At 41.6% G+C, this 24,669-nt stretch overlaps 1 protein-coding gene across 2 annotated transcripts in view; it reads right to left on the bottom strand.

Annotated features, from left to right (window-relative positions):
* Positions 1-6,446: 6,446 nt before the first annotated feature.
* Positions 6,447-24,669, bottom strand: part of LGMN (legumain) — a 41,240-nt gene continuing 23,017 nt past the window's right edge. For both annotated transcript variants that reach the window (XM_048853352.2, XM_075129837.1), the window contains exons 3-14: positions 22,478-22,575; positions 21,268-21,349; positions 18,647-18,732; positions 16,617-16,692; positions 15,952-16,014; positions 14,870-14,936; positions 13,381-13,499; positions 12,603-12,692; positions 11,281-11,478; positions 10,391-10,561; positions 9,208-9,275; positions 6,447-7,250 (exon numbers count right to left, since the gene is read on the bottom strand). In XM_048853352.2, coding sequence (XP_048709309.1) covers positions 7,211-7,250; positions 9,208-9,275; positions 10,391-10,561; positions 11,281-11,478; positions 12,603-12,692; positions 13,381-13,499; positions 14,870-14,936; positions 15,952-16,014; positions 16,617-16,692; positions 18,647-18,732; positions 21,268-21,349; positions 22,478-22,575 — 1,158 coding nt within the window. In that variant the 3' untranslated portion in view covers positions 6,447-7,210. The remainder of the gene's footprint in view (positions 7,251-9,207; positions 9,276-10,390; positions 10,562-11,280; positions 11,479-12,602; positions 12,693-13,380; positions 13,500-14,869; positions 14,937-15,951; positions 16,015-16,616; positions 16,693-18,646; positions 18,733-21,267; positions 21,350-22,477; positions 22,576-24,669) is intronic.

Raw genomic sequence — 24,669 nt, forward strand, 5'->3', positions numbered from 1 at the left:
GTCATTGTTTCTCAACTGGAGGCCACAGTTCCAGATACTGAATATGGCAAACATGGAAGAAACTGTTTGGATTAAAAGCGATTTATTTATTTATTGCTTAGTATCTCCCACAATGCTCCTTTTTACCTAAAAGAAACTTACTTGACAATTTAACTGAAGGAAACTTCCTGGTCTGATGACCCAGTGCCATCATGTGATTAGTCAAGGAACAATTACTAAGTGACTCAAACACTAGCCCTCACATGACTGATCAGCAGATCGAGCGAGAGTCATAGACTTTACCCTGTGAACAAGTGAAGTTGTGTAAGCCAGCCAAGTGCTCTTCAGGGGTTAGTTTCCATAGAAACATTGTGAAACTATTTGGACATAATTTACTTGCAAGGCCAGGAATAATGCACAAGGGAAACTTGCTGAGCACAGCAAAGTCCGTAAAAAAACCCCAGCTTTTTAAAGTAACCCTTCCGTGCATGGAAGCCTTCAGAGCCATGCTTAATACAATCTGGCAATAATTCACTAACCCAATTACACATGCTGGTCATTTAGGGCCTGATCCAAAGCCCACTGAAAGCAATGGAAGGCATTCCACTGACATCAGACAGAATCAGAACTTAATCCACAGGCTGTGTTTTGAATACATAGAATTGCTTGTCCATTCTTATTGCCTGCACAGGAAAGAGAGAGCATAATACAGACGCCATAAGCACAGTGAGACTTAGCACTGTGGCTGTTATTGCCCATAATCATACACATGCTGCGGTCCTCATTGGGTGTTTTCCCTGAGGAAGCATTGCAGGATTTAGCCCAGACCGGCTAACTGATGGCAGCAGATACGATAGCACACGTCTCAGCCATGCCATTTAGGCACTGCCCTGCATTGGGGAAGGAGTGGCTTGGCACTGCCCTGAGGACTCCGAATGCCTCCCAGCGCTGCAGCCTCTGCATAGCAGCTAGCATGCCAGTTTGTGAGGTGCATCCTACGCCCCACATGCAGCTGGACCACTCCTCTGGCCAGGGCCTGCGGGGGTGACAGAGACATGGCAACTCAGCCCCGGAAGGCCCCTGAGCATAAGGGATGAAGATTTTCTTGGCCCTTACTGAAGCCACATAAAGAAAAGGAGGACTTGCGGCACCTTAGAGACTAACAAATTTATTTGAGCATAAGCTTTTGTGAGGGAAAAAGGGAAGTAGGAGGATCCTGGGAACTACAGGCCAGTCAGCCTCACCTCAGTCCCTGGAAAAATCACGGAGCAGGTCCTCAAGGAATCAATCCTGAAGCACTTAGAGGAGAGGAAAGTGATCAGGAACAGTCAGCATGGATTCACCAAGGGCAAGTCATGCCTGACTAATCTAATTGCCTTCTATGACGAGATAACTGGTTCTGTGGATGAAGGGAAAGCAGTGGACGTGTTGTTCGTTGACTTTAGCAAAGTTTTTGACACTGTCTCCCACAGTATTCTTGCCAGCAAGTTAAAGAAGTATGGGCTGGATGAATGGACTATAAGGTGGATAGAAAGCTGGCTAGATTGTCGAGCTCAGCGGGTAGTGATCAATGGCTCCATGTCTAGTTGGCAGCCGGTATCAAGTGGAGTGCCCCAAGGGTCGGGGTCCTGGGGCTGGTTTTGTTCAATATCTTCATAAATGATCTGGAGGATGGTGTGGATTGCACCCTCAGCAAGTCTGCAGATGACACTAAACTGGGCGGAGAGGTAGATACACTGGAGGGTAGGGATAGGATACAGAGGGACCTAGACAAATTGGAGGATTGGGCCAAAAGAAATCTGATGAGGTTCAACAAGGACAAGTGCAGAGTCCTGCATTTAGGACGGAAGAACCCAATGCACAGCTACAGACTAGGGACCGAATGGCTCGGCAACAGTTCTGCGGAAAAGGACCTAGGGGTGACAGTGGACGAGAAGCTGGATATGAGTCAACAGTGTGCCCTTGTTGCCAAGAAGGCCAATGGCATTTTGGGATGTGTAAGTAGGGGCATTGCCAGCAGATCGAGGGACGTGATTGTTCCCCTCTATTCAACATTGGTGAGGCCTCATCTGGAGTACTTTGTCCAGTTTTGGGCCCCACACTACAAGAAGGATGTGGAAAAATTGGAAAGAGTCCAGTGGAGGGCAACAAAAATGATTAGGGGACTGGAACACATGACTTATGAGGAGAGGCTGAGGGAACTGGGGATGTTTAGTCTACGGAAGAGAAGAATGAGGGGGGATTTGATAGCTGCTTTCAACTACCTGAAAGGGGGTTCCAAAGAGGATGGCTCTAGACTGTTCTCAGTGGTAGCAGATGACAGAACAAGGAGTAATGGTCTCAAGTTGCAGTGGGGGAGATTTAGGTGGGATATTAGGAAAAACTTTTTCACTAGGAGGGTGGTGAAACACTGGAATGCGTTACCTAGGGAGGTGGTGGAATCTCCTTCCTTAGAAGTTTTTAAGGTCAGGCTTGACAAAGCCCTGGCTGGGATGATTTAATTGGGGATCGGTCCTGCTTTGAGCAGGGGGGTTGGACTAGATGACCTCCTGAGGTCCCTTCCAACCCTGACATTCTATGATTCTGTGATTCATCGGGTTAGGGTTAGGGTTGCCCCATGATACATCCACATACGAGCCAGACAGAATCTGGCTCTCAGAGACAGGCGGAATAGGGCCTGCAAATCACTGGCTTTAAATGGGCTGTGCACAGGGCTGTTTGTAGGGTTTGGGCACCCTAGGTTAGCAAACACACTCAAGTCAGCTCGTCTTGGTCTGGACTGAGATAACAATGACATGGCATCTGTGAATATCTACAGAGCAAAAATTCAGACTCCAAATGAATGGTTCTTTTGCCTTTCTTAGCATTAAGGAAGTGAACGCAGTTACAGGAGCGCTCTACCAAAGAGGCATCTGTGGATCTGGAAAGAGTTATTTATTAGAGAATGGGCTGGGGTACACTGGGGAGTTCAACAGCTGCACAGTACCCAGCCACACCTGTAATGGGCTGAGCCTAACAACTCACTCAGCATTCACAACTGGCTTCAAGGGCACTGCAGCACCACACCCCTGGACCTTGCCTCAGTTGCTATGCTAACCCCCATGGGGTAGCAAGTGGCAGCAACCACTAGTGAAAGGCAGTCTAAGGAGTCATGGTCAAACATTTGGTGAATAGTAAACCACAGAAACCAAATGAAGAATGGAACAGGCTTCATTTGCCCCCCTCCCCCCTACTGTTGTTGAGCTGATGGACAGGAATCAAAGAACATAATGTGCCAGTAGACGGTGCTCAGGAACCTGCTGCATTGTTTAGAGAGGTTTTCTAGGCCCAGTAAAAGAAGTTGTGCACTGCAAATGGCTTCCTATGGGCCCCTTTTTAATGGAGGTCTTGAAGTTGATTCCGTACAGCCTGATGCCTGGAACCTACAATTGCAAAATAGCTGCTTTGGACTTTTGTACAGACATCTGTTAACATAAGAGGAGGAAGAGGTGAAACCAACTTAGGGCTAAGGCATGGAGGGCACACGTTGCTTGAGTTTAAGCTTTATTTCTTGTAGCTTATTAAAGCCATGCAATGTGAACTTTGCCCAATTTAGGGCAGGAAACCTTGACAGAAAGCTGAGAACTGCACAAAATGTGCATAGAGGGAACAGCCAATTAACTTTAATATGTACGTGGCCCCATTTCCAAGTTCAGATGAAGCATTGCATACTGGGAAATGTAGTAACTGTAGCCACATATTAAATTTGCGGATGACTGCGGAGCACATTGTAGAACTCCATGGTTCATCGGCCAAACTTTGGTCACTCCTGAACTAGTTTTTTAACACTTGTTTTTGAAAACACCCTCATGTGAACAGGGAACTGTTGTCTGTTAGCATTGGCATGCTGGTGCTGAGTGGATCCTTCCCCGGTGATTAACCGTCAGGTAGCATGGTGAGCCTGCTAACCTGCATTGTGAAGGTTTTTTTGGTAGGGATTTTTATTGAATTGCTGCTAAAAAAAATAGGTTTCAGAGGAACAGCCGTGTTAGTCTGTATTCGCAAAAAGAAAAGGAGTACTTGTGGCACCTTAGAGACTAGCCAATTTATTTGAGCATGAGCTTTCGTGAGCTACAGCTCACTTCATCGGATGCTGTAGCTCACGAAAGCTTATGCTCAAATAAATTGGTTAGTCTCTAAGGTGCCACAAGTACTCCTTTTCTTTTTGCTAAAAAAAAAAGGGCCCTATGTAAAGGCCTAACAACATCAGTAGATCTGAGTGCTTTTAGGGTGAGAACTCAGCTGAATCCAAGGAGTTACTGGGGTGTGGTGCATCTCCCAGTTTTTTTCCTTCTCTTCCGTGCCATACTAGTTACTTAGGAATTGGTGATACACAGCCATGAGTAGTCACGTTATGGAAAATAGCACTCTGGAAATTATTCTCGCAGAAAAGTTTATGGATGTGAGGTAAGAAACTAAAATTTATGCTTTGTCATTCCAGATCTGCTCCCCTAGGGCAGTGAAGCTCCACACCGCCCCCAGTGCATTAATGCCAAATCATGTAATGTCTGCTCAGGCACAAGTCCCACCTGGGTATAGGATAATTGTGAAAATTGAGTTGAGAAGCAAGAAATCTGAGCCAGGCCACACGTGCTTTGTAATCGCTGGCAGGTCACTTAGCCTCATTTTTCATATGATACTTATTTGTTACGGGGCTTATTTAAAGCATGTTGAGACCCTCAGAAGGAAGATGCCATATTATTATCTGGGAGAAATGGAGAGCTCTGATCCCAGAGCTTCAAAAGTGTTTTACGTGTTTAGGTGTCTAATTCCCATTGATATAAATGGGAGTTAGGCACCTAAATATCATCAAAGGTCCTTTTTTGTAGTGATAATCAAGATGGCCCATTTAGACAGTTGACAAGAAGGTGTGAGGATTCCTGGGTGTGAGGAATAAAGCCTGCAAATCACTGGCTTTAAATGGGCTGTCACCCCTTCTTGTCAACTGTCTAAATGGACCATCTTGATTACCACTACAAAAGTTTTTTTCTCCTGCTGATAATAGCTCATCTTAACTAATTAGCCTCTCACAGTTTGTATGGCAACTTCCAACTTATCTGTATGTATATATGTATCTATGACAGGTTTCAGAGTAACAGCCGTGTTAGTCTGTATTCGCAAAAAGAAAAGATCCAGGACATGGATTCCACAGTATGCATCCGATGAAGTGAGCTGTAGCTCACGAAAGCTTATGCTCAAATAAATTGGTTGTCTCTAAGGTGCCACAAGTTTTCCTTTTCTTTATATGTATCTACTTACTGTAGGTTCCATTCTATGCATCCAGTGAAGTGGGCTGTAGCCCATGAAAGCTTATGCTCTAATAAATTTGTTAGCCTCTAAGGTGCCACAAGTATACTTGTTCTTTTTGCGGATACAGACTAGCACGGCTGCTACTCTGAAACCTTTGTTTTCACTGCTGTTTTGAAGGGAATTTGGATGCTTGCCACAATATGCTGGTCTCACAGCCCCCCTACCTGCAAGCTTTTCCATGCAGCTAGACCCCACTGCCTTCAGGGGGACTCCAGACAAGTGTATGGGTCTGTGAGCATGTAAAAGCTTGCAGGATTGGGGCCTTATTTTGTATGGTCTTCAAACGTCACTTCTTTCCTTCTATCGCTATTAACTCAGGGAGCCATAATGCTGATAGGGATGTTTCATGCCTTTTGAAATTCTGTGGTCTCATTTTTATTTTTAGACTTTTACCATCTGTAAAAGTTTTACAACTGAAAAGACAAAAGAAGGGGGGTGGAAAGGAAGGCTGATGTTTAGGTAAGAATGAAGGCTTAATTCTTCTTTCATGTACACTGAAACATAGATTCTTGCAAACCCTACGTCTGTCACCACCTGTTCTAAAAAATGCTCTGGAACTTGTCTCTTATACCCTTTCTTCAGGAGGCAGCAGAAACCTGAGGGTGGAGCAATGCTTCTAGCTTGCTCCTCCCTATATAAATGGAATTTCAAGCAACTCCTGCCCCTATCAGAAGGGCTACCCAGAATTCCCAACCACACCACACCCCAAACAATGGCCTAGTTTTTTCCCCCACACCCATTCCCTTTCCAAGAAGAGCAAAAGGAGGTCTGGTAATCCAATCTATAGCATTCTTTTGAGAAGTACTCCAATGGTACTCTGGACATGAAGAACAGGGAAGAAAGGTATGGGGAATTTTAAACTATTACAAAGCACTTTATAATTTGATATAGCTGTCTCTCAGCTTATGACTCACTGAGACATCTCAGTAGAAAGTGGCTTCTTCAAGTAAGTGTTTGGGACACTGTTTAAGAGAGGAAAGTATGTGTTTTAAGCAGGTTATAAGTGTAGAGTTTGGAGGTTCATTTCAGTCAGTCACACAAAATGTACAAGCTTCTACTTAGCTCCTGAAACAAGTTTTTTGTTAAGACACAACAGCATAATGCCTTAAAGGCCCATGGGACATTCAACTTTCTTTTTATTCAAAGATAATTCCAAGTGCTGTACCATCTCCTGCAGACTTGTGTGTACATAACACTTACATAATGGTGCTAAAAGTTACAGAATTAGACAATTTTTTTTATTCTTTGGGAAACAGTGCAACTTTATGCCCATTCAATTTACAAATTGGATAATTCTCAAGTACAACTGATTTCTTTATACCGTTAAGGATTTAGAGCTTGATGTACAAACTATGGCTTCTTCATTTTTCAACCAGTTTGCAAATAGTCACTGGAAACATAATTCATTAATAATAAACCCCCCACTTTTTAAAGCTAATTAGTATTCATCAAGTTTCAAATGCAAAATAATTAAAGATCAAATTTTAATCATAAAGTTAGGATCCCCAATAGACTGTGTGTAGTGTTCAACTGGAGACTCTTAAAAATGACGCTACTGTAGCCTGCTTTGGGCTTTGAAACAAACCATTTCCATTTCAAGTGCTGCATGGGTAACAGTAACCCTGCCCAAATGCATTTTGTAGAACACCAGTTATATCCAAAATACTAAGGGGATGCAATAAAGTCCATAATGTCAGATGGGAGGCTTTTAAGAGCTGAATCTGTTCAGTGGTGTCCAACACCGCTCCCACTGCGTTACTTAAAACTGATATAGTGGTTGACATTTCTCTTCTCTTTGCATGCAGTTGTAGTCCTGATGATTACAGTGTCAAAAAAAGGCTATCGCTTTTAGTAAGGATTATTAATGGGAATGTTGTTTCCATTAATATCCAAGGCACACATGGTCCATGGCCAGTTGTATTCTGCAACAGATGACAACGACAACAACAATTATAAATACATCATAGTCTCTCCTTATTTAGATTCATTTAATGTGATAGTTTTAAATAAGGAAATTAGTATCTACTCATTGGGTATCTGCATCCACAATGTAAATAAAGACTAGTTATGGTAGAGATGCCTTTTCAAAAACAGTCTTGCCATTTTAAGATTCAGGCTGCGGCTATGCTGCACATCTCTTGTGGCAGGGTAGGATATGTGTATCTACACACCGCAGGGAAAAACGGGCTGTGTCTGCATTGCAGTGTGTAGCTACATGTGTCAGTGAAAGGCTCTGGTGGAGGGAGACAGCAGGGAAAGGCTCTGAAGTGGGAAGCTGCCAGAGCCTTTTCCCCACTTCTGGAGCTTTTCCCTGTGGTGTGGAAGGACTCCAGCAGCAGGGAGGCACTGCTACAATGCTAAAAATAGCAGTGTCGATGGGGAGGTGCTGCTTGCGGAATGGAGAGCCGTGTAGCGTACATACCCACAGGGCTCAGTCGTGCACCTCAGCAGTGCCTCACTGTCTGTGCTGATGTTTATACCTGAGCGAGGGGGTGTGTAGTGTTTTTACTCTATATATACTGCTGAAAGGAGTGTGCAGTGTAGCTGTACCTTATGAATACTATTTACAAAATAGACTGAGCAGAGAAGCAAAAAATATGCAGCTAACAGGTAGTCAAACATTTACAAATTATCAGTTTCTGCTTTTCAAAACAAGGACTGGAAGGGACCTCGAGAGATCATCTCGTCCAGTCCCATGCGCTCAAGGGGGTTCTCAGACTAGGGGTTCTCAGGACAAATTTTTTGTTTGCCTCAGAATGCAGCCACCAACTCTTGCTGGTGGCCGCTCTTTCCCTTTTTCCTAAAATACTTGATTAGCTTTAGGATAACCAAATAAATATGCACAGATACACGTCCAAATCATTGTAATTTATTTATTGCTAGTTAGTAAGTCTGCTGTGAAAAGTGATATTAATAAACATACAAGTATCACTTTTCACAGCAGACTTAATCAGCCCTGGCAAGCCTGGGGACAAATTGAACCATGGATAGAAGGTCTGGGGAAACGGGGCTGCCGGAGGCAGTGAAGGGCTGGAGCCTGAAGCCCTGCAGCCACAGCCCAAAGCCCCGCAGCTGGAGGATGGGGTCCAGGGACAGAGCCTGAAGCCATGCACAGCCAGAGCCCAGGGCTGGAGCCTGCAGCCCCACAGACAGAGCTTGCTGCCCCGCCACCCCAGGGCTGAAGCCCAAAGCCTGAACCCCGCCACCCATGGGAAGGTGGGGAACTCACTGGCTGCCTGCTTCTCCAGCATTGGGCCCCAGGTGACTCCAGATGGGGGCAGGGCCCAACCCCTGCTGCTGACCCCAGCAACCAGGAGCAACAGGGAGTGGGAGAGGGCTCTACTTTGCCTCCCCCACATCACAGCCCAGGAGGCCACATTTGAGAAACACTGATCTAGACCATCCCTGACAGGTGTTTGTCTAACCTACTCTTAAAATATTCAATGACTAAGATTCCACAACATTCCTAGGCAATTTATTCCAGTGTTTAACTTCCGTGACAATTAGGAAGTTTTTCCGAATGTTGAACCTAAACTGCCCTTGCTTCAATTTAAGCCCATTGCTTCTTGTATCCTCAGAGCTTAATGAGAACAATTTACCTCCCTCCTTGCAACAACCTTTTTTGTACTTGAAAACTGTTATGTCCCCCCTCAGTCTTCTCTTCTCCAGATTAACCAAACCCAGTTTTTTCAATCTTCCCTCATAGGTCATGTTTTCTAGACTTTTAATCATTTTTGTTGCTCTTCTCTGGACTTTCTCCAATTTGTCCACATCTTTCCTCAAATGTGGCACCCAGAACTGGATACAAAACTCCAGCTGAGACCTAATCAGCGCGGCATATAAGGCAATAAATAAGGCTGCTATTGCAAGCTGAATTACCTGTCAATAGGATATCCTCCTTCACAAACGCTGACCAAGGCATAAAGCTGTCTCAGAGCATACTCATACTGCAATTGAACAAAGAACATTAACCATTTCCATGTCAAATCCCAGCCTCTTTTTATTTAAGATAGAAGTAAAAGAGCTTTGTAGATGCTGTTAACACCAATGATTTCTATCCTTGTTGGAATATTCCAACATCAGACCAAAGTTACCCCTCTCTCACACTTTTCATTGCACCTTCAGCCATAAAATGTCCTTAATTCCATCTTCTTTATTCAGATCTCACTGCAGATTCCCTTCTTATGCAAGACTCATAATTCTAACCAATGTGAATGAAACCACAACTCTAATGTAGACTAATATGACCTCCCCTTGTGTTGGATGGTGTCTCTAGATTGTAAGCTCCTTAAGGCAGAGAGCATAGCTGCTTTTGTCTCATGTACAGTGCTGAGCACTCTCAGTGCTTCATAGATTAGACAAGTGATGACTTAAGACTTCTGCTTTTTCCACTAAATTCTGTTTTACGGTTGCTGCATCCTCTCAACCCATCCATTTGTCTGTTTTCTGCATCTGTCTTGTGTGACACCTAGACTGAGTTCTTTGAGACAGGGACCGATTTCTCTGTTACTTGTTTGTACAGTGCCTAGCTCAATGGGGCACTGCACAGTGACTGAGACTTGGATACTACTGTAACAAAAGTAATTATTTGTAGTAAAGCTCTCAAAAACTATGTCTGTGAACTCAACAAGAACCAAATAATATGTAGTAGGCGGTCACAGGTAGTGTACAACATACAGTCAAGGGGATTTCTTTGTAGGATATAATTATATACATTAGGTACTATATTTCAAGGCTGCTGTTAATTGCATTGAGTTGATTAAAAACCAATACTGAATGTCCTGTTACACGTGAAAGGCAAGGAGAAAACAGTAAAAGGAGGGAAGGAAATCCTTCCTCTATTTTGATCATCTTGTTACTTGTAGATGGTTGCTTGCAGATGGAGTGTCTTTCCTTTTACTTCTGAAAATGTTTCTCAAGTTTTATTAAAGTGAAAATACAGGGGTGTTCAATAATCCCAATTTTCTTTTTTGGTAAAAACTGACTTTGAAAGAACATCTTGGCAGCTGTGCTTGTCCAACTGACAAATCTATTGTTTTTTTTTTGCTAACGTTACACTTACCAAGGGAGAGTGCCAGTTGAAGCAGTGGGCTTTGAAGTAATTCACTGCTGACTGGTAGCAGTCATAGTCACTGATGGTCAGTCTGTCTGACAGAATTTGCTCAGTTCGCTCCTTGGATGCTGTTACGAAGAATATGATCTTTCGCATGGATTCCTGAATAATCCGTTTAGCCTGTACACAAAGCAAAGACAACTTACAATGTGCTTTTCCTGACCCTAACTTGGAGACTATTAACTGAATGCCACTTCCTTCTTTCAAAAAAAACAAACCCTTGGGCTTTTAAAAAATAACCTGTTTTCTAAAAGAAATAACATTGAACTTACAGTCCCTTTTGGGCCAGCCCCTTAATAAAACATGAACAAATAAGAAGGGAAATCAGAAAGGTTACAGGTTGTGGGCTTCCAATAGAGCCTCCATTTAACCTATTAGTTCTCCCTGCAAAAAGGGGGAGAAACATACAGTAATCGTGACTAGACTTGCTGTAGCAGCTTTCTGGGAAAATGTATTTGCTCTTCAATAATGATATTAGAGAGATTTCGGAGAAAGTCTGATCTCTGAAAGGCTAAAGTAAGCAGTCATTCTGAAGTATGGTTTTCTTGTGCAAGAATTATGGGGGCGAGAGGATATCCTCTAGTGGTAGAACCACTGGCAGTACAATCTAGTAGGTTAGTTTTTGCATGTTTATATTCCCGTTTGGTAAGATGCCTTGTCTAAAGATCTCAGAAGTTTAAATAATTGTGGAGAAAAATATCAGAATGGCTGTTACTGGTATAAGATGTATTTTTGCATTAATTGGGGTCAATTTGCAGTAACTCCATGAGTCACACTGGAGTTACTTTTGATTTACATCCATATAATGGAACTGAATCTGTCAGAATTTTTAGCTTTACCTCTAGATGTGTTTTCATCTCCCCTGCAATCTTCTTAGCCTCATAAATATCATTGGTAGCCAACAGCTTCCGTTTCATGATTTCAAGAGGCACATCAGGACTAGGAGTGAGATCATAGTGTGCCACTGGGGGCAGTGAAATAGGAGTGGATTTCCTTCCCATGCCCTGAAACTGCACCACTTTCATAGAAGAGATGCTCTGCACATTAGAAAGAAAACAAACACACACAGGTTAAACATCTCTGCTAGATAGAGGTCCTTTGTGTTGCCATGCAAGCCTGTTAATTTTCTAAACTCGCTTGGCTACGGAAGGCATATGAAGGTAAGTATTGTTTTACAAGCAGTAGGTTGCCTTAAAAGTGGCTAATCTTCATTTTCAAAGTTCCGTAAGGCAAAAGGCCATCAGGTTGAACGGCCTGAACTTTACAGATTGAAGACCATGTCAGAAAATCATTTTATTAGTACAATGGGATAAGATGCTTTCAATTGCGTTTATGAATAACTTGCCAGTTTATGGCACCTTCTACCCAAAGAGCTCAAAGCATTTTATTATCATTTATTAAGGCTCACAATACTCTGGCAATATGTCTAGTACACCCCTTTTATGGATGGGTAAAGTGAAGCATTGGGAGGTTAAATCAGCATCATGAAGAGAACCCTTGTGTCCTCACGCTCCGTTCCCTGCATTAGCCCATAGACCACATTTCTTTTTGCTATATCCATGTAGGAGAAGAGAGCCAGGTGAGGTCTGGTGCAAGAAGGCAACCTGACCAGGAATTTCCCATTCTATTCTGCATGCCTGGTCACTATGCCCTGCTTTCTCATCAGGCCTCAAGGCAATCGTGACCGCAGCAACAGCAGAGAACAAAAGAGTAGCTAGGAGGCTAGCATGAAACTCTGTGCTCAAGATGCCCATAAAAGTTGAGGGGCTGAGGAGCAGCAAATGGCTACTGGCCCTTCTGAGGGTGTGAGCAGAGAATTAGGAAGGAGTAAGGTTCACCGTGTAGAAGGAAGGACAAACTGCTGTGGACAGGGGGGTAGAGAGGGAGAAATGAGAAATTCTTGGTTCCTGTCTTGCACTTTCCAATCTGAAGAGTAAATGCAGAGACTGAATGCCTGCAGTTCTAGATATGAGTGGCTACAGGCCTGAGCTACAAAATTCAGATCTTGCGTTCTGCTTCTCTAGCTTTTGAGCAGGCTTTAGTTTTTCAGGTAGATATTCAGAAGCTGAGGATTTGTCCCCTCATCAGGGTACAGCAATTTTGAAGGGATTAAAATATATGGGAAGGACTTGACCTGGAAACCACTTAAATGAATACTCACTTTGTTTCCATATTGCATCACATGGCTGGTGTTGGTGTGTTTCTTTACTATCAGAAATTGCTTATGGAGAGTTTCTTTTTTCAGATCCTCCTGCATGAAGAAATCTATATGTTTATAGACATCAAAATATGGCTGTGTAAAAATGCAAGGAAAATTTAGAAGAGCCTTAGCTTCCCCCTGAGCAGGAGGTGAATACCAGGGCAATGGCTATTAGCACTTCAAAAGAGATTAAATGAAACGTTAGGAAACTTGGGTGAAATTGAGATTCTATGACATCTTCTCAACTGCAGTAAAAAATCCCTAAAGTGTTTCGTTACTACTGTAAATTTGGTTCAAAACAACACTTTTGTTCATATTTAAGGGTCATTAAGGAAACTTGGATACACTGTTCAGTAATTGCACTTTGAGATTCATGTTCAAAAGCTTGCCATGATGTTGCCCCAAATTAGTAACTTCAGGCTAAGTGAACTCAAAATTAGTGGCTAGGCTGTTTCTAACTTTTTCCACTTCAACACCCACCAAAGAGGAATTAAATTTCTGAACTAAATTTAAAGATGTCCAAATGAACAACTTGCACAAATATTGAATTGGTCAGTAAAGTGTTTAAGTATACAAGCCATCCAGTTCCACATTACTAATGATTAAGAATTTAAACAATTTTTAATCTTAAATAAAACCTAAAGGATAAAAAACACTTGTATAAAGAAAAACTGTAATGCTTAAAGCTTTATAATTGTCTTAAATTTAAAGCACCAAATACTTGATCTAAGTAACTTACCACATCAGAATCTTCCATCCAGTTGACACTGTACCAGTCACCTAGGTAGGTCTGTCTCTTATCATCATAGTAACATGCATAAGAAGACTCCCTAGGATTGGCAGCAGTAGTTGCATAAACTGTCAGACAAATGGAAGAGCAGTCTTTATTTAAGTGGTACTTAACTGTCTGCTATACTTGTCTGAATGTCATGGATTTTATTCATTTACTTCAGTGCTTTGAATTGAAAAATCAGCTTGCTAATATTTTGTCCACAGTTGCTGTTGGTGCCACTGAAAAAGCTCTTTTTCTTTTACACAATAAAACTGTGTGTTCTATTGTGAGCACATAATGAAGAATGTGTAGGTTGGGGAAAGAGGCTTTGATCAAAAGCTTCTATTCAAAACACTGCAAATACGAACGCTATCTTAGTTGAAGGATAGATTCTTAACTGATCAGCTGAACTGCCTATTCTGCATGCTAACAATTGGTATTAATTTGATATTTGATTTGGAATAACATTGAATGTCCCTATGCAGGGTTGTTGTAGCCCTGTCAGTCCCAGGTTATTACAGAGACAAGATGGGTGAGGTTTAATCTTTTATTGGACCAACTTCTGTTGGTGAGAGAAACAAGCTTTTGAGCTACAGAAAGCTCTTCTTCAGTGTAAAACTAAAAGATACGACCTCACCCACACCTTGTCTCATTTAATATCCCTGAAATTCCTCTTTTCCAGAAAACACTGCCACTGGAGTAATACTGTACAATATTAACACTCTTCAGTGAGCATACTAAGCTAAAAAAAAAAAAAATCGTTAGAACAGTTCCCTCCAACAATGTTCTATTACCAATCAAGTATTTTCTAACACAATGGGATACCAGTTCAAAACACTCCGCAAGTTATCCCATTACTGGGACAGGAAGCCTAATCCTAGCTCTGAAAAATTCAGACACCCAAAAGACCTCAGTAGCTAAAGACATAGCATGGCATATTTTGTATGTTTGCAGGAATTTTTGAAGGAAGTTGAATGTAGCATTTGTGATATCAATATAACAATAGTTATTTCTTTGTATATACAAGTCATTTTGTTTCAGGCAGAAAAGAGTTAGAATCTGGTGAAAAGCAGGACACCAAAACTGAAGACTTTATTGCCTTTTTAACAGTTTGCATTTCATAATTCTTTCCATGGTACATTCTTAAAATGCTTAACAAATAATCAATTAAACCTTGCAACTTGTCTTTGAGGGTAGGTGAGTAACACACCATTTTGCAGATGGCTGAAGAGAACAGAGGTTGTCAAAAACCAAGTCTCGAGTTGGTGGCAGAGCTAATGACAGAATCCAACAGTCCTGATACTCTGCTAAACCTCTACATGAAGGTGGGTGCAATAATCCCAGGACTGCCCTCCACACTTCTGATCAAGTCAGGATATGCAGCACATTGGCCACAAGAAATTTTGACCATTTCAAGCTAGGAAATGCCAGGCCAAAAAGCTGACTGATCACTTACCATTGATATCATCAGCCAAATGGTTCATCATTGATCCAGATTCACATGCTTCAATGTAAAACACCAGCTGCAGAATAAGTGAGACACGTTAGGAAAAAAACAGTGGGCTGGAGAAGAGTTTCAACTCCTTTCAGATGCTAATTAATCTGGTCCTTACTGATAATCCACTAAAACAGCACACTACACATAGTCCTACACATAAAGGCAAATTAGCTCACTTCCTGCTTTGAAAAACTGAAACAAGTAAAGAAAATTGCATTAAAAAGGTTTCTTAATGACTTTTCTATGTACATCTCACATGGATCTTTTTGCTAATTCAAGCAGAATTCAACTAGCTGGTCAGCTTTTTTAAACTGGAAATAGTATACCATTCTGAGTTGGCTGTAGCCTCAGTATTTTTGAGACATCACCACCACTTATACAGACCTAAACACAACTAACTAGTACTCTGACATGATTAATAAAAAGTTTATTTAAGAAGGTAATCTAACAAACAGCTATAGATACCAATTAGTTTTCTTTGCTCTAAGTGACTTCACCTGTGCTGAAATGGGAATAGAAACCACTTAGATAAAAGAAGTGGTGGGTTGTTTAATTTAAATGTTAGCTTTTGTAAGTATCCCTTTATCCTCAGCTGACTTGTTATTTTGTAACAATAACCAGCAGTAAATCACAAGATATACACAGGGTTCCTACAGTAATAATACACAGGGTCAAGGGTGAACAAAGCAAAAGAAGCAGGAGTGAAGTGATAGTGGGTGTTTTTCAACTCTACTGGTGATCAAAGTATATGGGAGTCACAGGACTTTGCTAAATCAGGATATGAAACCTTTCAACATTGATCCAAATAAATCACATGCTACAACTGGAAAGTAAGCAATTGAAGACGGTTCAAAAATGGAATATATATCCCATTTAGATGGGCAATCCATCTAAATTTCAGGCTTTGAATCATCTTCCTCTTCAACAACTATGATTTTATTGTTTAAACAATTGAAGGAAGTGCAGCCAAAGATGTCACAAAGATGCTTCCTCTGCATTAGTTCCTCTATTAATTTCATATCTGATAAACTGTTGTTTACCTTTTGGTATTTTTTGTTATGGTACATGTAATAAATGGTCTTGTTCAAGTCCTTTACATGGAGCTGTAAAATAAGAACACTTGTTTTAATACCACCATAATTCAGCAAAATAAATAAGGGAAGAAACTAATTTCATCAGAATAAATGATTCCTACTTTTTATATATTACTGCTTCTAATTGTTTGGAGATATAAATATTTTCATTGTTAGAGTTCACAAGAGAGTTGCTTGAATATTTAATCCACGCTTGTACCCCTTTTGTACTTAAATAAGTGATTTACTGTAGTCTGTGATCATCAAGTCCAAATTTAACATGGAGTTATATTTTTTACCCTCAATGTTTTGCCCCCCCCCGGGAAACAGAGGTTACAGTATTTACTACAGTGTGCAAGATGAATAATCATACCCACAAAGGTCTGAATGATGCACTGCAAAGCTAAGCAATAAAAATCACACAACAAATAAATAGTCTGTCTAGACCTCAGCTTTCAAACATTAAGTATTCTATTTTATATCATGTCCCAGACTGAGATCTGGTGTAAAGTGGGAGATCAGAACATGGGCCCTTATATTCTTTCCAAGAAAAAATAGTGTGTTAAGAAATTTAGATTTAGAAATATTTATTTTTATGGTAACTTTAAAAATGTTCAAAATAAAATGCTTACATCATCATTAGGAAAAGCCAGTAGTCCAGGGGCTCCATGGTCAGTGAAATAAACAAACACATGATCCTTGGGACCACTGCCAAGAGAAATTCAGAAACAACTGACTTTCTAAACATTTCAGCTTAGTCTTTACATAAAAACCTGTTATAGTATTGAGACATGCTGGTATCTGTGAAGATAAATCAGAAGATGTAGTCTCATCTATACCGCCTTTTTAAATTACGTACTACACTTTGGATACTTATGGGAAGAGATAGATGAGTAGAAAAGGAATGCAGTAGGAAGCCAGAATCCTGAACTGAACAAAACACACACCTGTTAGGGATGGTCTTTCTAGATAATACTTAGTCCTGCCGTGAGTGCAGGGGACTGGACTAGAAGACCTCTCAAGGGCCCTTCCAGTCCTACAATTGTATGATTTTATGTCTTTTAAGAGACTCAGAATTTTCACACTAGCAATGTAAATGGATTTAAGTGTCTTATTCTTGTAATATAAACATTTTGGGTCATTTTAGTCCCAGATTAAGCTTTTGTAAAATAGTTTTATAAAACCTGAGAATCAATAGCTATTTCCATGATTATTTTTAATTTCAGGTTAATCTAGTTCAGCTTCATAAATATGTGCTGCAAATATCAGAAAACACTGGTACATTTTAAATGTGTTCAAAGAATGCAATGTACTCAAATATGGGATTTTTAGCCTTCTAATCCTTGATGCTCTATTAAAGTGGATTACCTACACCGATGGGAGAATCCTTCCCATCAGCATAAATAGTGTCTACACTGAAGCGCCACAGTGGTGCAGCTACAGCTGGGCTGCTGTAGCATTTCAAGTGTAGACAAGCCATCTGTACAGTAATGCACAATAGGACCAGATGCATTATGGGTTTTCATCTTCCCCTGACGTATCTGGAATATTGTAGGCCAGTACCAGACACAGTTAACAAAGGACTTCCATACCTAAAAGATATAGCAATAATAGGAAGAGATTCTAAAGATTCTTCATTGTTGTTAAGACCCTTAATGAGAGTCTTTCTTCACACAATTACAATGTGGCCAAGCTGCTCTGAATTATATGGTTGCATTTATCCAATTTAGGATTCAACTATTTCTCTATTCTGCTAAAATTTGTTTTTTATTTATTTTATTTATTTATTCACATTTTTTTTGTACTAGTCTGGTTCTGAAATTCTTTGTGTATTGGATACTTAAAGGCCTTGATCTCAGAAGACATTGTGTAGTCTGCCGCAGGGATCAGAAGATTGTTCCATTCATGCAAATGGCAACTATGCATGGATGCAAGTAAGGTTAACTGTCTTCTTACTGAGTAGCAATAAATGTTGGGACCCCCGCACATCCACTCCCTTACTTACAACTATGTGGGGGGGAAGAGGGAGGCAGGTTGAAAATGCCCATGTATGAGTAGCCATGGGCCTAACTGCAATTTTTAATTTGGCTAATGAAATGTTTAGCTGTGTTCACCTTTTAGACCTCATTCCAGTTTAGCAATTTTGCAGTAGTACAGCAAAATATTCATTAATAAAAGCTCAGAACCCTTCTCAGCGCTTCTAATCTTGTATTTATACGCTGAATATGTTAAGCCTGAGTTATGTAGGCAAAGCCTCACATGACTACAGCTCTGTGGCAATGACCAATTTAAATACAGTCCAGCTCTGTAACTTTTCTCCTTTCTTCCACCTGATTCCAATGCCAGAGTTCCCTTCTCTCTCCACCAACTTGTCTGCAATGGTCAAGTTGCTCTCTATTGTGGATATCTAGATCTCAGTCCACACTATATTTGGTATCCATCAGATACAGACACACTTTTTGATACTAGATTGCTAAAAAAGTAGAATTGTCACATTACTAATTCCAAAGATGTAGAATAGCCATTGACCAGTCTTGCTAATCCTCAGTCTGGACAACAATATAACTAAGATTGCATTTAAATCCCATTACTCAACATCAGCACATGAGTGTCCACCCATGTGATATGATTTATCATTTCCTGAACACAACTTTTATGTTACCTTTTTAATACTTTTCCTGATCCTATGCCCTTCATTGCTTCAGCATCACCTCTTAGAACAGCAAGGAAATTTTTTGGAGTAACATCCTACAGATTAAGAGAGTTTTAAAATTAAATATGAAGCACAGTAACAGTCAACCTTATCTACTCGCCTAGACAGGCTGGTTCTGACAGAACCAACAAGTGTTTTACAATGCAGAGGAATGCTGTTGGGGTGGGCTTTGGGAGCTGGTTCCTATGATAACCATTATTACTGATCTTCATATGCAGCTTTTTTCTTTTCCTGTAAGGGCTTGTCTATACAGGAAAGTTTTATTAGCTATACCAGTATAATTATACCAGGTTTCAGAGTAACAGCCTTGTTAGTCTGTATTCGCCAAAAGAAAAGGAGTACTTGTGGCACCTTAGAGACTAACCAATTTATTTGAGCATAAGCTTTCGTGGGGGTGGGGGGGATGAGAAAACCTGGATTGGTGCTGGAAATGGCCCACCTTGATTTTCATACACATTGTAAGGGGAGTGGTCACTTTGGATAAGCTATTACCAGCAGGAGAGTGAATTGGGGGAGGGAGGGGGGTGAGAAAACCTGGATTTGTGCTGGAAATGGCCCAACTTGATTATCATACACATTGTAAGGAGAGTGATCACTTTAGATAGGCTATTACCAGCAGGAGAATGGGATGGGAGGAGGTATTGTTTCATGGTCTCTGTGTATATAATGTCTTCTGCAGTTTCCACAGTATGCATCCGATGAAGTGAGCTGTAGCTCACGAAAGCTTATGCTCAAATAAATTGGTTAGTCTCTAAGGTGCCACAAGTATAATTATACCAGTATACCTAAAATGATATAGATACACTAGTATAAACCCCAATGTGGGCAGGTATTTTGGAATAAAAGTGGTTCTTTGGTTTAGCTTAACCTCCTTCTAAAGCGACATAAGCTAAACTGAAAAAAGACACCTATTCCAAAATAAGCATGTACATAGTTATACCGGTATAACTGGTATCTGTTTAAATTTATACCTTGGAGTATGCCAGTACAACTTTCTGGTGTAGACAAGTCCTTAATCATGATGGTCACTCACTGCAGTTTGTTAGATCATGACTGCTCTTGGAAATCAGGCAACAGTCATAGTGAAGGAAGCTAGGAAAACGCTCCAGTCATTGCACGTGTAAAATACAATGAAACCTATACTTCTCGTCACCGTTAGTAGGTGATCTCCTCTCTTGGGAGACTGCCTGAAAGTACCCCAAATTTATTATATCCAGTACAGTTCTGATCCTCCTCTGTTAAGCAACTGATTTTTCTCAATCCCTTTAAGTAGATTTCACTCTGTCAAAAAGTTCTTGCCATTTAAGCTGATACCAAAGGGCTACTGCTGCTCATTTCCAGTTAAACAAGTACAAAACCTAAGCCACATTTGCTAAACAATATTAATTATCCAGTAGAAGTCTCAAACTACTGGCAGGATTCAGTGAAATAAATAACTTTTTTTTTTTTTTAACAAAGTTAGGAATGCCTTTATTTGAAAAGTTAATGATTAATTTCAATGAAATGTAGAGAAGATAAGCACTCAGGTGACAGTATGAACAGAAATTTAAGTGCTGTTTTTATAGCTCTTTGCAACAGCCTTTGTGGTGGCATACGCAGATCTCTGAGACTACCTCCAATTTAAGTATGTCTACATGGCACACCACTGGTGGCAGCGTGTAGGATATGTGTAGCTACATGCCACAGTAAAAAGCACGCTGTGTCCACTGTGGTGTGCAGCTACACACAGCAGTGAAAGGCTCTGGCAGTGGGGAGGCAGAAGGGAAAGACTTTGGCAGCTCTCCACTGCCAGAGCCTTTCACTGTGGGAAGGAAAGGCTCTGGCAGGGGAGAGACAGATGGGAGCTTCCAGAGCCCTTACCTGCTGCCTCCCCGCACCAGAGCACTTCTCCAATGCCAGAACCTTCCTCTGTGGCACAGAAAGACTCTGGCAGCAGGGAGACAGAGGGACACTACACTGCTAAAAATAGCAATGTAGATGGGAGGCACTGCTTGGACATGTAGAGCTGTGTAGAGTATATACCCACAGAGTTCAGGCTTGTCCTCACCCTACTCACCTGAGCAGTGCTTCACCATCTACACTGCTCTTCAGACCTATGCTAGGGGAGCATGCAGTGTACATACTCTATATCCCACAGTAAGGAGTATGCAGTGTAGCATACTTTTAGTAGCAACTTGTAAATCACTCAGATATTGGGGTACTGAGCCATAAACTACAGTTAAATTTAATCAGGACATGTTTACATATTGAGTTATTGATGATTTTTTTTTAATTGTAAGATTTTCCCTCCCCTCACTCTGAGTATGGTGCAGAAATAATGGAATAGTCTATTGCTATAGTTTCTGCTCCATTTTAATATGCCCTCTGTTTACATCCTAGTTAGGAAAGGTTGGCCAAGCCATCTAACTGGATGAACACCCTCCAGTGCTTTGTATCAACCAGAGGCTTAATATTAAATGTATTAGGGAATATCTAGCAGTCTGGGGGGTGAAAAAAGATTTACTTGGGTCACTAGGTAATGTTAAATCTCAAACATATTGGTTGAATAATAGAGACTACTTCAGTCCTACCTCTTGTACATAGTCCTTTGGCACTCCCTTGTACACATCTGTGCCATTGGGTCTATTGATGATGATGCCTTTGGTTGGATTTCTGAAAATTAAGTTGGACACATGTATTAAGAATAATTCATATGCCATATAGCGCCAACAAATTAACTAGAAAAATATTAAAAGGTCATGAAATGTCGACAAGATCAAGCCCAAATATTTGTACATATTTATTTACAAAAGCATCACCTCTTTAAAACTGATTTTTGAACGATCATGTGGAGGTCTTTGTACCTTATCAATTACATATGCCCAGCTCAAGCCCCATGAACGCAGTGGCAAGACCAGGTAAATTGTTCTGAGGATGCAGGACATGGTCCGTGATGGCTACAATCCCTGGATTTATCAGTTTAGGTGCTTCAAGTAGCCCTTGCTTTGGTTCTGCTTTGAAACGGTTTTATTCTCTTTTGACACCTGAACCATTGCCAGTGCTGTGTAATTGCAGACACTGATAGCAAAATATTAACCAGCTAGTGTCACCTAACTCTGTTTATCAATTAAGGCAGCTGACTAAGGTGTGGCTGTCACTGTGCCCACACAGCTTCTAGGAACCAAAAGTAAGAGCTGAGTGTTGAAATTAGTCCAGAGTGAAGGGCCATCACTGAAACTGGGTGCAGCTGCACATAAATATTGACCTCCTTTATAAAGCATTTCAATATTTACTGGTGAAAAGTGCAGTGTAAGAGCTGGTTGTATTATAAAGGCAAATATGGTCAAAGGTACCAAATCAGATGATGCATGGGAATTTCCTTTTTTATGGAAAGTATGCTTTGGGGACTAAACAGGCTGACAAAGGCCCTTAAAGATATCCACACTATATAGGCATGTCTGTACTGTAAAACACTACATAACAGATCATTTTTACTATGTATAATAAAAATTAAGATTGTTTACGTGTTTCACAACATGCAAAAGTAAGTTACCACGGAGCTCTGAATTTACACTGCCATAACTGAAATCAGGATCTTACTCTTGAAATTTAGAAATTTGCAAGGTACACATCCTAAAGTGAACTCATTTCAGTGATGGCTAAAGTGGTCCCTGTACATACTCTGTGAAGTGCTTAGGATTCTTCTTTTTGAGATACTACATACACACAAAGTACTACTGCTAACTATGGAACAGAAAAAAATATACATGGTTTAATATTCTTGCCATGTTCTTCACTTACTCCTCATTTTCTGCAATGTCATCATACATCATGACAATAATCTGTTCATCTGGAATTCCATTTCGGTGTACAATCTGGTAAGCATGGCATACATCAGCCTGAAATAGAGCAGAATGTCCTTGCTAATTCCTTGTTAATCTTTGGGAACAAAAGAAAATCACTTTATAAGATTTTGTCTAAAAGAAACTCCGGACCAACATCCTCATCTAAGTAACAGGATTTCACAATTGTCACTCTGAAGCCTAAAATGTCTTAAGTCAGTGTGAAGGGATGAAAACAGTTATAATCATGGCTGAGAGCTCTTTCTGTTCAGAGTATCACCAGATTCTAGCATCACTGGTCCCTGTGAGAACAGGCTGGAATGTTGGAGTGCGAAGATTCTGTGGCAGGTGGAATGTGGCAGCTGATCACAGAAGCTGGGGATTGCAAAAAGGTGCGTGTCCCTCCGGCCAGGGCGAGCTCTGTGCACAGACTTTGGAAAACATGTACAAACTGCAATACTTCTCACTACAACATAGTGTATGGGAAACAAGGGCTCCATTTTCAGGTGTTTGTGTGGTTTTGTTTTGTTTTGTTTTTTTAAACACATGACTTTCTGAATGACACACGTGCAACAGCATAGGCTTTCAGTAACTAGTTGTAAATATGAAGGATTGAGAGCCTCCGGAAAGCCTGAACACATAGCTGTCATCAAAGGCTTAATGGCTTTCTACTAGCCTGCCGCTTTGACCCCGTCATCCCTCTCTTAGCAGTCCTCCACTGATGACTTCTTCTCCATTGCATTGAACATAAACTGCTTATATTCACTTTCTAGGCCCTTCACAGCCTATCCCCAAACCTACCTATTATCTCTCCTTTGCAATTGAAATGTCAATTCTTACCTTTGATAGGCCAATAATACCAGCCTCCATCACCCACTCGCTAAACTTTTAAACAAGCACATTAGTGCTTTCTCCCAGGCTGCCCTCCATGCTTGGGAGAAGCTCCCTGTAAACATCTCCAAAACTAATTCATTATCCACCTTCAAATTCCTCCTTAAAACTTTTCTTTGCTATACCACCTACAAAAATCTTGACAGTGGGTTGGCAGCTGAGACCACTGCCTATCATGCCAATCAATGGAGTCTTGTTTCCTTGCGCCACCCTAATCTATTTGTCTAAATCAGAGGTCCCCAAACTCTGGGAGGCACCCCACTGGGGGAGAGGTGGGGCATGGAGGAATGTTCAGGTGGGGGTGGCTGAGGCCTGGGCCAGCCCCCAAGTGGGGTGGGGAGGGAGTGCCACCCAGCTCTGTTGCTGGCCCGGCCCCCAGCTGTGACCCCAGCGTCAACCCCCTTCACCCTGTCCGCATCCCCCTCTCCAAGCCACGGACCTGCTTCCAGCAGGCTCTGGGGGGGTACAGACCGGGGTAATAGGAGACACGACCCTGAAAAGTTTGGGAACCACTGGTCTATATCCATCTGTTATCCATTGTCTTATACTAGGGTTGTAATCTTTTTGGGGTGGGGACAATATTTTTATTTGTACATCGCCTAACACGGGTTCTCAGGACAAATTTTTTGGTGGCCTCAGAGTGTGGCCACCAACTCTTGCTGATGGCCACTCTCTCACTTTTTCCTAAAATACTTGATTAGCTTTAGGATAATCAAATAAATATGCACATATACACATCCAAATCATTGTAATTTATTTATTGCTACCTAGTAAGTCTGTTGTGAAAAGTGATACCAGTATATTTGTTAATATCACTTTTCACAGTAGACTTAATCAGTCCTGGCAAATTAAGCCATGTATGGAGGGTAGGGGGAGACAGCGGGGGGCCAGGGGAGATGGGGCTGAGGAGGCAGTGGGGGGGCTGGAGACTGAAGCCCTGTGGCCACAGCCCAAAGCCCCGCGGCCCGGAGGATGGGGTCCAGGGACAGAGTCTGAAGCCATGTGGCTGGAGCCTGCCACTGCGCAGCCAGAGCACAGGGCTGGAGCCTGAAGCCCCACAGACAGAGCTTGCTGCCCCGCCACCCCAGGCTGAAGCCCAAAGCCTGAGCCCCACCACCCATGGGAAGGTGGGGAACTCTCTGGCTGCCTGCTCCTCCAGCGTTGTGCCCCAGGTGACTCCAGGTGGGGGCAGGGCCCAACCCCTGCTGCTGGCCCCAGCATCCAGGAGCAACAGGGAGTGGGAGAGGGCTCTATTCTGCA

The sequence above is a fragment of the Caretta caretta genome, chromosome 6 (genome assembly GCF_965140235.1).
Source record: "Caretta caretta isolate rCarCar2 chromosome 6, rCarCar1.hap1, whole genome shotgun sequence".
In the NCBI taxonomy this organism is placed as follows: Eukaryota; Metazoa; Chordata; order Testudines; family Cheloniidae; genus Caretta; species Caretta caretta.